Source organism: Meleagris gallopavo, chromosome 20, assembly GCF_000146605.3.
Source record: "Meleagris gallopavo isolate NT-WF06-2002-E0010 breed Aviagen turkey brand Nicholas breeding stock chromosome 20, Turkey_5.1, whole genome shotgun sequence".
Lineage (NCBI taxonomy): Eukaryota > Metazoa > Chordata > Aves > Galliformes > Phasianidae > Meleagris > Meleagris gallopavo.
Window position 1 is genome coordinate 8,126,005 of NC_015030.2, and position 14,713 is coordinate 8,140,717.

At 41.6% G+C, this 14,713-nt stretch overlaps 2 protein-coding genes across 4 annotated transcripts in view; one reads left to right on the forward strand and one right to left on the reverse strand.

Moving 5' to 3' along the window:
• The first annotated feature begins 6 nt into the window (after window positions 1-6).
• On the forward strand, window positions 7-5,795 carry C20H17orf75 (chromosome 20 C17orf75 homolog). 3 transcript variants are annotated; one of them, XM_010721554.2, is made up of 10 exons: window positions 7-151; window positions 365-427; window positions 700-825; window positions 1,034-1,174; window positions 1,383-1,440; window positions 2,090-2,209; window positions 2,579-2,643; window positions 2,762-2,898; window positions 3,354-3,457; window positions 3,607-5,795. In XM_010721554.2, exons 1-10 carry the CDS (start codon window positions 15-17, stop codon window positions 3,814-3,816), a joined length of 1,161 nt encoding a protein of 386 aa, XP_010719856.1. In that variant the 5' UTR covers window positions 7-14; the 3' UTR covers window positions 3,817-5,795. The 3 variants fall into 3 exon arrangements, with proteins under 3 accessions (XP_010719856.1, XP_010719857.1, XP_010719858.1); XM_010721555.2 differs by having other exon boundaries at window positions 2,093-2,209; XM_010721556.2 differs by lacking the exon at window positions 365-427.
• RHBDL3 (rhomboid like 3) overlaps window positions 5,796-14,713 on the reverse strand; it is a 31,035-nt gene continuing 22,117 nt past the window's right edge. The window contains exons 6-8 of the mRNA XM_031556347.1: window positions 12,451-12,551; window positions 11,455-11,515; window positions 5,796-10,751 (exon numbers count right to left, since the gene is read on the reverse strand). Coding sequence (XP_031412207.1) covers window positions 10,480-10,751; window positions 11,455-11,515; window positions 12,451-12,551 — 434 coding nt within the window. The 3' untranslated portion in view covers window positions 5,796-10,479. The remainder of the gene's footprint in view (window positions 10,752-11,454; window positions 11,516-12,450; window positions 12,552-14,713) is intronic.

The following is a 14,713-nucleotide window of genomic DNA, read 5'->3' on the forward strand; positions in this document are numbered from 1 at the left end:
GCGGCGGGTGCGGGATGCTGGCAGCGCTGCCGGACGGCGATGAACGGGAGCTGGAGAGCAGCGAGGAGGGCGGCGGCGGTGCGGGAGACGAGCGGCGGCCGGAGCGGTACGGCAGCACCTACCACAGCCTGTACGGCTACCAGAGCCGCAGGTGAGGAGCCTCGTCGGCGAACGTTCCCAGGCCCTGCGCGCTGCCAGTCGCTCGATTCTGCTTTTATTTTCACCTTTCCGTAAAGGCTCTGTGGGGTTTTTTTTTCCCCTGTAACGTTCCGATTTCCTGCTCTATCTCACCCTCGGGTCGTACCTTTTCCTAGCGCCCGTTCTGCCTGCAAACAAAGGCGTGCTAAGAGCTCCTTGCTTTCAGGTCCTCGCGGCGGGGAGCGGATGGCGGCGCGGCGCCTGGGAGCCCTCCCGGCCGGGACTTCAGGTACGGCGCTCCGCACCGCGTCCCGCCCTGTTTCGTCCTGCCCTGTTCCGTCCTGTCTCTCCCTGTCCGTCCCCTTAGGACGCGGTTGCTGCAGCACAACTGCAGGCTCTGCTGTGGTGGACGAACAGCTGACTGCACTGATGGGCCCGAAAGCAAAGAGAGAAACCACAGTGCTCCTCCTTCCAGAGCATGACGGCATGCAGGCGCTTCTGCTCTTCAGAAGAAACAAAACATTTGTTATTTGCTAATGCTTTCATCTTGCTTTTTTAAAGCCTCTCTTTGCTGGACACAAACTTACCAGCTGAAGCAGAAACCGAACTGCGTGGTTTTATTGCTAAACGCATGGCCAAAGGAGCCGTTTTTGAAGGGATGGGGAATGTAGCAACTGTGGATCTGAGGTAAGATATGCTTTTAAAAATTACTTGTGAATGAGAAGGCCTGAGAAACATTGGTAGCATGGCACACCTTGCCATCATCTAGCTTTAAACTTACTGTGATTGCATGCTCCCAGTCTGTTGCTGATGTTAATAACAGCTGTATGTGAACAACACTTTCCACATTAACTTATAGTAATACCTTTAATAACTTTTTTTCTTTCTTGCACAGTATACCAGAATGTAAAGTTGGTTGTTATTACTGTCTTTTCCAACAAGAAGGTCTTCTAGAAACAGCAACACTGGAATCGGAAATCAATTCTCCAGAATATGTAGTTTGTTTCCTAGGTGGCTCAGAGAAAGGTCTGGAACTATATCCTTTCCTTTATCTTTCCATATCTGTATGGAGAGGGAGATGATGGAAAAATGATATTCTCTTTTTGTCCGTGTTTTCCTTGAAATCAGCCCACTTATGCATATGTTCCAGTATGTATGTAACTAAAAATGTCAAAAACAAGCATATACTGAAAGCACAAAATGTGGATCTTCATTGATGCATCTTATTTTCCTTAAGAAGATACTTTCAGACTTGAATTGGACAAATACGTTCAAAGTCTGAAGCTAAGCCTTGACTTGGAGGTAAGATCTAACTTTTCATATTTGTTAAGTGTTAAAAATGACATTTTAAACAAAGGTATTACTCGAGTAAAGTGGAAGATTTAGTGTATAGAAAACAAACGCTCAGAGATGGATACTGGCTTCGCTATAGAGACAGTGAATGTCTAGAGAACTGTTAACCACAAAAGTCAAGAGGAAAAAAAGGGGGACTTCTTTGTGCCAGTCATAAATCTCTTAGAGGTTACTTGCAGTTAGCTTCAAAGAGAAAAATGACTGAGAAAATATAGTAATCTACAGGAAGGGTCTCTGTGTCTACCTACAGTCCTGCCAGTTCCGAACAGCAAGGAAGGATTTTTACTGGTGGTCCTGTCACCAGTATGTTTTATGTTTGTTTTATCTTGTCTGCTGGTGCATGCTCTTTGCTGAGTATGCATCATAATGTGATGCAGTGTTTTGTATCATATATTAGGCTTCTTTCTCTTCATAGCTTACACTGCAAAAAGCATGGCTTTAAATGTCAAACTCATTATTTTGATCTAGTGTGATTTGAAATGAAAAACTACTTGACATCTAAATATTTTAGGTTGAATACATTATTAACAGGCTTCTATTTGTGTAGAAATCAAATCTAAATCATGGCTAAAACGTTTCATGTTTTAATGTTTTACAGCAGAAAACGTTGGAGACCTGTGTTAACCCCTACTTAAGAAGCTGGTTTGAGAATTCCATATGCCCAATTCAGAGAGTAGTACAGCTCTTCCAGGAGAAACTGGCCTTCTTGTTACATGCTGTATGTGTATTCTTAACTAATTAAATAAAAGAGGCTCAGCAGCTAATCTCCATGACTCTAATATGCTTGAAATGTTTCTTACATTTCTTTTCTCAAACAGGTGTAAATTAGAAACATCTTCTGCATTATTTTTGTTTGTTTGTTTATTGTTGTCTGTTGTTACTTTGGATGGAATAGCTAGTTAAGTATAATCACTGTATTCTGAATGCAAAGCCAGCTGCAATGTCTATAATGTGGAATATTGGCTTCTCTTACTCTGAAAGAGCAAAATTAATATGCTTTGTATTTCTTGCTAGTAACTACAGTACAGCAGTAGAAGTAATATCCAAACTAGTGTCTAACTTTTAAACTTTTTTTGTTTGTTTTAAGGCACTGAGTTATACTCCTGTGGAAGTAAAAAATGCAGATGAAAGAACAGAAAAAGACATTAGCAGGTAAGGATGCTTTGAGACAGAGGAACCTGAGAGTAACTGCTTTTGTGTGTGATACCTTTCTCTTCTCCTCATTCAGAAACTATGTAGAAACAGCAGCTCACAATAGTTTTTGTGTTAGGTTTCTGGCAGCTGCCAGCCTCCAAGGCCTTGTTCAGGAAGGCACAATGACCTCTTTGTGCATTGCCATGACTGAGGAACAGCACAAGTCAATGGTTGTAGACTGTATTGGAGCCCAGCCTCAACTGCATAACGCAGGTGAGATTACAGCTGTTAACACCTCTGTATTCCTTAGGGCGGCTGCCGAGACTCCTTGGTGTTAGAGGTACTTGAGGATATTCAGCAGCTCATAGGTTTATGCCCATGAGTCTGGATTCTGGTTGGAAACTAAAACGCTTCTTTTCCTATCAGGTAGTAATTTGTTTACCAGTTCTAGTTTGCAGACTATGAAACTATAACATATACATTTTTGGGAAGCTGATTTTTTTTTCTCCAATTGGATTTTTGACAATTGTGAATTCAACAATCAGAGCAGAATTTCATGCAATCACTGTAGCTGTGTTTGCTTTTCCGTGTGTATTTTCTTCCTTTAGACTTAATTCCTGGCTCAGATATTATCAATTGTATGAAACAAGGTGAATGCAGCTGTGTATCCATATTGAGCTGGTTTACTTTTGGCTCATGCCTTCTCTGTGTTCCTGAACCCTTAACAGGAAGCAACAGATTCTGTGAGGACTGGATGCATGCTTTTGTAAATGGTGCTGAAGGTGGAAATCCGTTTCTGTTCCGGCAAATTTTGGAAAACTTTAAATTGAAGGTAATGGTTCGTGTGTGGTAAAGACACATTACTCAATTCTCAATTCAATAGAGACAAATGAATTTGTCTCTATTCTTCCTTCACTTTTCCACATTATATTCCCTTTCCACATGCAAAGATAAGAAAATGTTCTATAACTGTCTTTCCAGGCAATACAGGACATTAACAACCTGAAGAGGTTTATTCGACAGGCTGAAATGAACCACTACGCCTTGTTCAAGTGTTACATGTTCTTAAAGAACTGTGGCAGTGGAGACATCCTTTTGAAGATTGTTAAAGTAGAACATGCAGAAATGCCAGAGGCCAGAAACGTAGTGACTGTCCTTGAGGAATTCATGAGAGAAACAGCAGTGGCTTAAAATGATCTTAATTATTCTACAATTGTTGGAGAGTATTGTATAAATCATTAATTTCTTCTATGCAGCTTAGTTTCGCTACTGCAGGAAGTTTACTTTTAAAAGCATTACCTGAGTCAAACCTAAGTTGCAATGTCAGCTCCTTCTCTCCCTTTAGAGAGAAAGCAGCATGAGCTTTTTTTAATGTGTAAATATCAGATCTTAAAAAACACTATTTTCAATGCTTAACATTCTCCAACTGATGTGTTCATCTTGTGAGAAAATCATTACATTTGTGGGTTGGTTTTTTGTTTTGTTTCTTTTTTTAACAGCGTTGGCATGAAAAAGAAGTGTTTTAAGTATTTTAAGTATATTTAAAATTATCATGTCTAATAATTAAGATCCATTTACTTGTTTTAGTAGAAAAAGAAGCACAAACATTTAGATAAATCATAGTAAATGAGTTCATGTGAGAATATAAAAAAGTCTGCAGCTAGTTTCTACATTCTACTTTCAAGTGAGCAGTTTGTTCTTTTATTATTGAAGAAACAACTTGTTTATTGACAGGAGAGAGGAAGCTTGAGCAGGGTTTTAGGACTCAATTTGTATGTGCTTCTGTCTGTTCATATATGTGCTGGTCAGGCATGTTAAATTCCCAGACTAGATTATGAATCCAATTCATTTGGTTAAATTTTTGTGACCAAGATCATCTTTGTACATTCCTAGTATCTCTTTTGTATAATTGAAAATAATTGTATGTAGTGAAGAATTCATCATGAAGATTTTCTAGATTCAATATTAACTTCATAAAAGCTTCTTCATAAATTGAAATAAACTGTCCAAATTAATTATTCAGAATTTAAAACACTTCCTTGTATTTTAGCAATTAATTCTTGTCCACATCATAGGACACTTAGCAGAATACTTGAATATCTTTGTTGACAGATGAAATTAAAACTAACCAGGTCTCTGGCTGAGCCTCTAAGTGAGTATTATTTCTGCAATCTGATATAAGCAAAACTTTCTACTACTTTCATTTGCAGCAGAGGGTGTTTGAATGCCTAACTTGATCAATGATCACATACTACTTTAAAACCCAGATATTTTTTTTAACTTTCATCTGTAAAACTTAGCTTACTTGTTTGGGCTTCTCTCCAAGGTACCGTGTTGCTCAGTATCAGTTCTGCTGAATTTGTACTCTATTATATGTGGACAATTGCAGTTACAGCTTTTTCTGTTGATAGTTGCTGAATTTTGCTAGCATTGAAGGTGGTTGGCATTATGAAAAACATAATGCCCTGCTTTCTGCAGCCTTTAACATCATTCTGCTTTTATCAGCATTGTGGTGGCTCTGCCATTCCAGTCACCAGACTACCAACTCACGATGGGCAGAAATACACACATTGAAATACCACCTAGTAGTGCTAAGTCATGAGTCAGTGCAGGTGTTGCTGGCATCATCTTAGTAAAAATTCTATTTTAAATAGAAAAGAAACAAAAAGCCTAATAAATGAGAGAGAAGCAGCTAGTTTAGTTGGATACGTGCCTGGAAGGTATGACACAACTCTGAAAAGCTGAGGAAGAAGCACACACATGTTTAGAAGATGCTGAGATGTGCACTTAATCTGCAAACCTTCCTTCCCAATGAAAAGTTTTAAGCACTCTGATGGTCTTCATTCGCTGCTGCCGTAGAGCTTCAGCTGTTACATGGTGGGACAAGATGTGTGTCTGAATGCCAGTCAGAAGCTGTCTGTGTCCTTGTTTAACTCGTGGAGAAATAAAGCAGCGATTCGCTTTCTTCTTTATCAGACAGGTTTAGAAACATAAAAATGAATTATCGATGTCATTATTAGAAGATGACATTTCGGATCTCACAACCAACTGCCCTTTGGTTAAATACTGTAATTGTAGACAAACTTACAAAACTGCCTGTGGAAGATTCTCCTTGGTTGATTTTTGGCATGTGATGGAAGACAGCTCTATTTGATAAGGGAAAAAAAAAATCCACCAACGAAAATTTAATGGATTCTGTGCTCAAATAATATTGTTACAACAAAAATATACAGAATGTACACAATACAAAAATATTTGAAAACATACCATAATGTATTACCTTGCAAATATCATTTTGTTTTACTAGCCCTTAACGGGAAAGTATCACTTGTTCAGTATTTTAAGGCAGAAAATTACATTGTTTAGTGCTTTGTGTTTAACGTTTGGATATGTTGTTAGGATCAGTAGCGTAAGCAAAAGAAAAGCTAACTAGCTTTATTTGTCAACTAATGAGACACTGGGGGAGTCAGGAGACGGTGACTAACATATCTATTAAGCTCTTTAGAAATTAAAGTTGTTGCCACTTGAATCAGGCCCGGGGAATATTCTGTGCTCTGTATTGTCAAGTACCCTGAAACATAAATTTTCTGAACTACTACTACTACTGGCATTTCAGGAATATCTCATTAGAAACCTTTTTTCCAATTAATTGCTACTGACTAATGATGACATTAAAAGTACATTTACCTTTGAACGAGCTTGGTTTCTGTCTTTAGTGCAGTTCTTCCTTTACAGAGCTGCAAAATGCACTGCTTTCCTTTACAACCAGCTCTCAGCATCATTGACCGCAGGAGGAATGTTTGAGTCACATTACACAGCAGTGGGAAGCAGCCCCTACTATAACAGAAACAGAACAGCAGTGATATTTGGAGAGGCTAAAATCCCAGAGGTGTTTCTGTTCTCTGGATCCTGGTTTGTCTCCAGAGGTTGCTGGTGTTGAACTGCATTCATGTTTTCCGGTTCCACTTCAGGTAAAGCTAGTGGGGTTTCCAAAGCTGAACTTAAAGTCTGTGCAGTTACACAGACTCAAGTTTTCTTTACTCACTGATGTGTAAAGACCCTCTGTGATCCTGTAAGACTTAATGTTGGCACAAAACAGCAGCTGCCACATAAGGTCAGCAGATAGCTGTTATTTTTGTATCAGCTCTAAATGCGTCAGATTCCATCCTTCACACTCAGTTCAGTTCAAACTGAAGCTATATAATTGACTTAAAAAACAAGGGCAGTGTAATCCAGCAGAAGCAAGGTCTTGGGACACGGAATCCTTAAGCTTTATGTCTAGTCCAGCAGCTTCAGACAATAACTTCTCCACCCTCCCCTGTCCCGGCTGACAAGATACTTCTTTCTGCTGACAGAGCAAGGAGTGTAGAAATGCAATGTGCCACACAAGTGCCAAGTTGTCCCATTGACTAATGGGGGGAAAAAAAAGACAAAGTGTTGGCTTAGAAACTTAGCAAAAGTGAATTCATCAGCATTTTTACTCCTCTCTACCTCACTCAGCAATGGTTCCTGGTAAGCACTGCTCCCACCCATCCTCCTCCTGTTATTACTGATGTGTACAAAATTAATCTCCACCTGCATCCAAGAATGGAGGAGTAACAGCGCAGCCTGCAAGCCGCGTGGACTTTGCTCTACCAGGTTGTCTTCCACCACTGCCAGAGCTGTGCGAGCTGCCGCTCCCAGCTGGGACGGGCCGAGCCGAGGGCTCAGCGCGGCGGTGCGCTGTGTCGCTGCGGCCGGCAGGTGTCCCTGAAGGAGCTGCACAGCCGCCTGCGGTGCTGCCCGACTGAAGTCCCACACAGAACGGCTGCTTTGCCTGCGCTCTGTCCTCACTCAAGGACGCGGGCATTAAATAAACTCCTCCAACACGCGTTATCTCGAATCTGTGCACTGCTAACAGTCCTTGTCTACCGTTCCGGAGCTGCACGTTCACACAAAAGATTCACTTTTTATCTTTTTTATCTGAGCGATGTAAAATCTTGGCAGCATCTGGAACAAAAGCGAAGCGATCACCAAAACCAGTCGTCAGCGGATGGCTCCTTCAGGAGCACGCTGCCCCTGTGATCAGTTGGAACCACAAGTGAGCAGGATGGGGAATATTAAAGCTCTGCCATAAGCCAGCAGCATCAAGGACATCTGGAGGTAAAAGCAAAGCCTGTTTGCTGTTAGCTCTCTGGCACTGCAGCACTGTGGCACTTCTGGGTGCATTAAAAAACATCGTAACTGGCTTTCCTGATACTCTGTAAAAATATAACAAGCTTCCACAATATAATTTTAGTGATATAAACATAATTATAAAAAACTTTAGCACTTCACAATGCTCCTGACTCCATAAGCTGATATTCTTAATAGAGAACAGGCTCTGCATACGATCTGCTCTATACATGGGGAGATATTTCAGCTCTGCTGAGCAGGAATGAAAGAGGCTTTCATTTCTTCACCCGCAAAAATCCAGTACTGCTCGAGTCTGACCTTTCTGATCCCCAGGGCTGCTTCAGATTTGCTCAGACAGCAGATGGGAACACAGGGATGGAAGTCAGAAAGATGAACAAGTCACAAGTTCAGTGAGAGTTTTTTTTGAAAAATTACTTTGTGTTCACTATGTTCATTTATGGATGAAGGACCAAGGAAGGGCACCTGGACTGCTCTGTGCAGCTCCCATCTGGCAGTTCCCATTTCCTGCTCACCTCTGGTTTAAAGGCATCTGTATTCAGAAAGGCTTAACAATAGGTGAAGAAAGAACGGCATTAGCCATGCTTTTCTCTGCATTCTGGTTCCCCCCTCCTGCTTGTCTATGGCTCTCCAGGGAGACAATCTCCATCAGCATGGAACTCACTGACCAGCTCCTGACCTGAAGCAATGCACATAAAGTTTTGTGACCGCTCTGACCTGGACCCAATCTGCTGGGATGAAATAGCACAGGGAATGAGCCCGTTTCTTCAGATAGAATAGAGCTCTGACCCTTGTCCCTCGATCTGAGGGCCCACAAACATGCCAGTCATGCAGAAAGGTGCCCTCTGAGATTCAATTTCTGTGCACAAACACCAAAACTTGGTTCTTTTGCAGATAAGGCTTATTCCCAGCTCCAGAGACACTTTTCCTTCTCCCCCTTCTCTTTCCCTGAGGCAACAGGATTTTTACTAGCAGATACCACAGGAGCAGAACTTCTACCTTCTGGAGAGATTTCTCCTATAAAGGCCAATAAGGGAACTACAGTTGATGATTTCTTGGGAACGTCCCCTCTAGAAATACAGGCTCCCACCAGTTTGTGGTTTCATCTGGCAGTACCAATTACACAACTGAGAGAATAAAGCCTATGATACAAAAACACTTAGCCACAGAGAAAACCCAGCTGCTGCACTGCCCACAAGATGTGCCACGGAGGGCTGGCAGTGGCTGGGCACCAAGCTGCAAAGAAAAAGGAAAAAAGGAGCTAGTCTACAAAGGCTCCCATTTCAGCTTTATACAAGGTACCAAACTAGGTGGGCAAAGGGGAGAGAAAAGGAAGGCATCCAAGTTCCTCAACTATAGTTTGGCAGCTCTCCAAAGTGAGAAGAAAAACTGAATATGCACCTTACATAGAAACACACTCTGCAGACATTCCAGTCTGGTCCCCCAGGTTCACGCAGGCAGCGTGCATCGTGTTGCTGTATGGACTGTGTTTCAAACCAGATTACTAAAATCTGGGCTTGACCTATGCTAAGCAAAAAAGGCATCAGTGCAACTGACTGTTGCTTTCTCTGAACTTCCATTGCCTCAGAAAGACTTGCCGTCCTCAGATTTTAGCAGCCATTTGAAAACCAGTTTTATGAACTTCACAGTGTTCACTGTAACACTCCTTTCCACTTCAGGAGGAAGCCAGACATACAGCCCGATTTAACTCAGCTACCTTCAGTGGACAAAGTTGGCTTCAAACAGACTGGATGGCTCTTAAGCTGGAGCCTGTTGGAAGAGTTGAGGTCCCTGCTTAGACATCACTGCAGACCAGGAGTTAAATCAATACAGCCCCAAATAAAGTAAGAAAACCCCACTGTCAACTGACAAAAATCAAAACTGAACATTTGCCTTCCTTTCCTCCATCTCTCAAAAAGAAACCCCAGCCACAAGCTGTAGCCACAGGCTGGGGAAAAACATATAAATCAAGTAAAACATGCATGGTAAATTCACCTCTAGCTGGGTATCCACATCACTCTAAAGAGTTTCCAAGGTTTATAGTGCAATTTCATTTGACCTGTAGTTGAAAGACCAGTCTCCATCACTTTGGGTGATAAAGTTCTGCTGATCCCTTTGAAAGGTGCATAAAACAAGTTCCACCAAAGGCTTAAATTTTTAAGAAACCATTCAAGTAATTAGACAGTGGCACTGGTATGGCTGAACAGTCAAATGTATCTGTAGAAACCAAACCCAGTCTGCCTTGGGAGTGTCATGCAAGTCTCTAGTTAGTAACTGACTGCTCTTTTTCCCATCTTGTGTTTAGTAATATTGAGAAGATTAATTCAACAACTGGCTGTAATTCCAGCACTGACCAGGAAAAAGGAAATATCCCATACAGAATGTTGATGTGTGCTAACAAACCATGTGATAAATGTCCAGGTTCAAGGTGCCCAGTGGAAGCCCTAGCAGTGAAGAAACTGCAGGGCCCAGGCCAGCCAGCATTACAGTACCTGCTAGATTTAATAACAAACTGATCAGTCCATTCACTTGTGAGATCTTTAAGCATCTTCTTCCACACACCATTGTGTTCAAAATAACCATCCTCCCCTAAGCTAAATATAAAAATAGATCCTCCATCTTGACTCGTACAATGCAGCTGGCAGACTGCTTCTGCTCTCCGGAGTCTCCTGTCCTGTGCATTCAAGGAGGGGGAGGTAGCTTCAAATCCAACAGGCTGTAGGCGAAAATGTTCCAGAAGATGGCAAACAACACAAAGATTAGATAAATAGAAAGGAAGATCCACCATAAGGTCTGATCTTGGAGTCTCTGCTCATAGTTCCTCAAGATAATGACACCGAGGGTGATTCCAACCATCACCCCTCCCAGGTGAGCCATGAAACTGGGATGTGGGCATGGAGGATAGGCAGAGGGGTGGAATCGCAGCCACACAGCTCTTCCAAATTCAAAACTCACTGGAACAAAAAGGAAAAAGAAGTTAATAGTTTAAGTCTATCCCTTCTCAAGTCCACCTGGCACTACATTTTCTGAAGAGGCAGAAAGAGTGAAAAAGAAACTGCCTTGTATAGAGAGCACAGGGAGGCTGGGAAGTCATGGTTATGTAAGGCACACAGAGATGAGATCTCCCCTGTGGTCTGGGCTTGTGAGAGTGTAGACAGGCAAGGGAACATTTCTCCTTCAAAGTTTATATCAAAAATAAGGGAAAAAAATATCAGAATTTGAAGACAATTTTCTGTTGATAATACACAACCCAGTTTCTCTCATCAGGGCACCCTGGGAACGTGTCTGGAAGATAATTCACTGATGTATGTACAATGGTGTTGGCACCCCACACAGCAAGTGCTCCAGGAAGCACAAACGTGAGCATTATGAAAGTATTGTTTGTTTGTGAATTCAGAGAGGAGATGCTTAAATCCCAGATCTTCACAATTTCACATGCTACAGATGCTGGTTAACAACAAATCCTCATTTAAAAATGCTTATGCTGAAAACCAAAATCAGCATTTGAGAGTGATGCGACTCCTGCATGCGGAAGTTCCAGCTGCAAGTTCCAACCAAAACTGCTGCAAAGTCAAAACTCCCTGGTCAGCACGAACCCTTAGGACAAAGACAAACGACACAGGATTGCATGTTTACCAGGTATTGCACGATACTTACTACAGATCAAGGCAACAGCCATGCGTAGCAGTTTGAATTGGCACTTCATTCCAGACCAATTCTGGAAAAGAGAGAAGGAAAACAAAGTGATGCTGCATGGATATCTGGGGGGATTTTACATTCAGATCTGTACTGGTAGAGCATCTTTTAGGCTTGATAAAAGTACCACAACACATGCAAATGTTTTCCAGAGTACATATATCAAACCCTCTGTCATTGCTGCATCCAGCTCACATTATCATCTCACACAGATCCCACTGGGAGCTAAATTACCATTATTCCTATGGTTGTTCTGCTCTGACACTGCTAGCAAAGGACAGATGCACATTCCTGTACCACCACACAGAAATCTGAAAAACAGCATTCTCAGCAAAACCATTGCTGTCCAGTGGTAAGCTCAGGGGTTGCACAGGCAGACATGTTGGCTTTGCCACAGCCCTTGTGAGGACCCTGGATGAGCTGTTGTTTCTAGATCTTCCAGAAATTACAATGCTGATATTCACTGACCTTTATGAAGTACTTCATGAGGTGAAATAGCTAAAAGATAGCAATGCTATTATGACCAGAATTCAGTGTCATTTTGAGTTTTATGAAAGGGAATAAGGGATATTCTACAAAGAATCCAACAAAGAAAAAATTTCTTTAGGTACTTCCTAACATGATATGACACACTGCAAACAGAAACAGCTCTGCAACTTTTGTAGATACAGTCAGCTCCTTCTCTTCCGAACAGTTCTCAATCCATTCAATAAAAACTGATAGCTTCAAAAGTACCAATAAGTATTGAATTAACAGCATCTTCGGATTCACATTACAAACTGTTAGTCATTGATGCACCAATCCACCAACTATCGTGTAATATTTCCATTCCAGGACCAGGCCATTGGGGTGAGACTATTGAGCAAGCTCTGAATGACCAACAGCTTGGTCAGGCCCTCTTTCCAATCCCAGACCTACTCACTTTCAAAGAGGTTAGAAAGTGATTCTGGTACTCACCATGACTATATTGGCCAAGTGAGCCGAGACAAGCGCATACACACCTCCAGAGGAGCCAACCACAGGTGCAGTCATATCAGCTACTGATACTGCCAGGGACCCTGGGAATTAGAACAAGGATTTGTCAAAATTACCAGTCACATAATATCACTTTTCTATTATAACCACTATTTCTGCATTATCTGCTACAGGTCAGCAATATAGGGATAAATAAAAGGAAGGGGGAAAAGAGAAATCAATCAAATTCTTTTGTGCCTACTTAAAAAGGCTACAAGCCAGCATGAAGGAGCAATGCATCTTTGAACCTATGCTGCAAAAAGTATATATACACTCTGCTTAAAAAAAAACAAGGAAGATGGACAAGTGTCTTCATCCTGTTCCTCACCAAAGGATAAAATAGGAGTTGTTCTTGTACTGACAAGATAAATATTTGCAAACTGAAAAGGATTGGGGACTGATCACTTAAACCCAGGACTTTGATCGATGCTCAGCCTGTTACTTACAAAACTGCAGAGTAAAGCTTCCTAAAAATAACCTGAATGAAAGCAGTCATCATGAGATGGCAAAATGTCAGTTCGATCACATAAAGCTACTGCTAATAGGAATACTTTCAAACATAGACACTGCTTCTCTTTCTCCCAATTAGAGGCCTGGATCTGCTCAAAGCTCCTATATAGCAAACTTTAGAGGTAACTGAAAAGATGAAGAGAGACAAAGGCAGACTTTGTACACAAAGCAGGGATAATGAAGATGTTTGTGATGAGCAGAAATGGGGAAAAAAATCACAATGACTATTCTGGAGAGAGTCATCAGTAGTACAGAATCTTCCAATAGACTTCTTGGCTAATTGTCTAGGTGATTATGGTCAAAAAAGAGCTGAGGTTCCACCAGCTTATAGCTCCCTTCTTCACCATAGGGACCTGAAACTTCTCAGCTCTTAAACAATGCCACTAAGGGACACGTTAATCAGAAGTTAAGAAAGGAGTAATCAGAATCCATGTGCTCAGTGCAGGACCCAAGCACTTAACTGCCTCTCTCCATCTGCGTTTCCACATATCCTTTTATCAAAGCCAGACAAATGAGAAAAACATAAAAGTAGGGAGTGGCTACTGCAGCATGTGTCCACATTTTACTATTTATTCCTGATTGTTTAGGAGCTGCATTATCTTTATATCACCACATCCTCAGGCTCCTTCCTCCATCTCCTGATATACATCAAAGAACAAAGCCCATTTCATAACTGGCTAACAACAGAAAGAGATAGAGGTATTATGGAATGCTTCTTTGGGGTTGTCCAACCACATTTATAGTTCCAACCTGCACTAAGAAGTTTCCCTGCCATCAACTTGCAGTGCTCACCTGGGCTCAATCATAGCAGGTTCAGTGCTTGTTTGCTTTGCTTACCTGGCACAGATGTGCAGTGTGTTTGTACACAAATTAAGCCCTGTGACTTTGCAGACAGATCTATGTAGAAAACTTTGTGCCTGGAAAGTTGCAGACTGGGAACTGCTTTAATGCTTATTAAAATAATAGGCAAGAAACACCAGAGCTGGTCTGCTCACTTCTCTCTCTGCATTAATGAGCATGCTGTTTGTACCATGCCTTGTCCTGTGCCCTACTCCAATTATTCTTTTCACAGCCTCTTCCAGGAATGCAGTCTATTTTACAATGATTTTATCTGCTCATTATTGAAAAAATAAAATTATGGTGATTTTTTTCCCAGTTACATAAATCTTGAACTGAGGCAGTCAATTCTTTGTACCAAGTTCCACCATGAAGCCCTCTGTTGTTCTCACGCTCTCCTGTTTTAATTAGATGTTGATCTATTGTCTTTCATCACCTCCAAAGTGCTGGAAATGCCAAACATAAATAAAAGAAGTACAGTACAAACTAAACATCAATCAAAACCTATAGCTTCACGATCAAATTAATTTCCAGATTCCTTTGCACTGATCACAACATACAACCAAATACTTCTTTCTTGGGCTGCAGAAACCAGACAGTGCAGGACAAATGGAAGAGCTGGCACAGGACCTGGGGGCAGGGTGGGGTGGGACAAAGGTTCTTCATGCAGGAGGACGATGGAAGCCTGTGATGCCACATTTCTGTTGGCCTTCTACAGGTTGCAAGGAATGTACAGTGGGGCCACAAGTGCCCTAAACACAGATCAGACTGCTCTTCTCCTATACACAAATGTCACAAAACATTTCTTCTTTGCAAAAGTCAGATGCCTCTCTGTCTAGGGCATGCAGAGGTGTAACCT

Coding starts and splice junctions, on each gene's coding strand:
- C20H17orf75 (XM_010721554.2), top strand. CDS start 15: ATGCTGGCAGCGCTGCCGGACGGCGATGAACGGGAGCTGGAGAGCAGC. Junction 1,175..1,382: donor TCAGAGAAAGGTCTGGAACT/ATATCCTTTCCT, acceptor TTAAGAAGATAC/TTTCAGACTTGAATTGGACA. Junction 2,210..2,578: donor TGGCCTTCTTGTTACATGCT/GTATGTGTATTC, acceptor GTTTGTTTTAAG/GCACTGAGTTATACTCCTGT.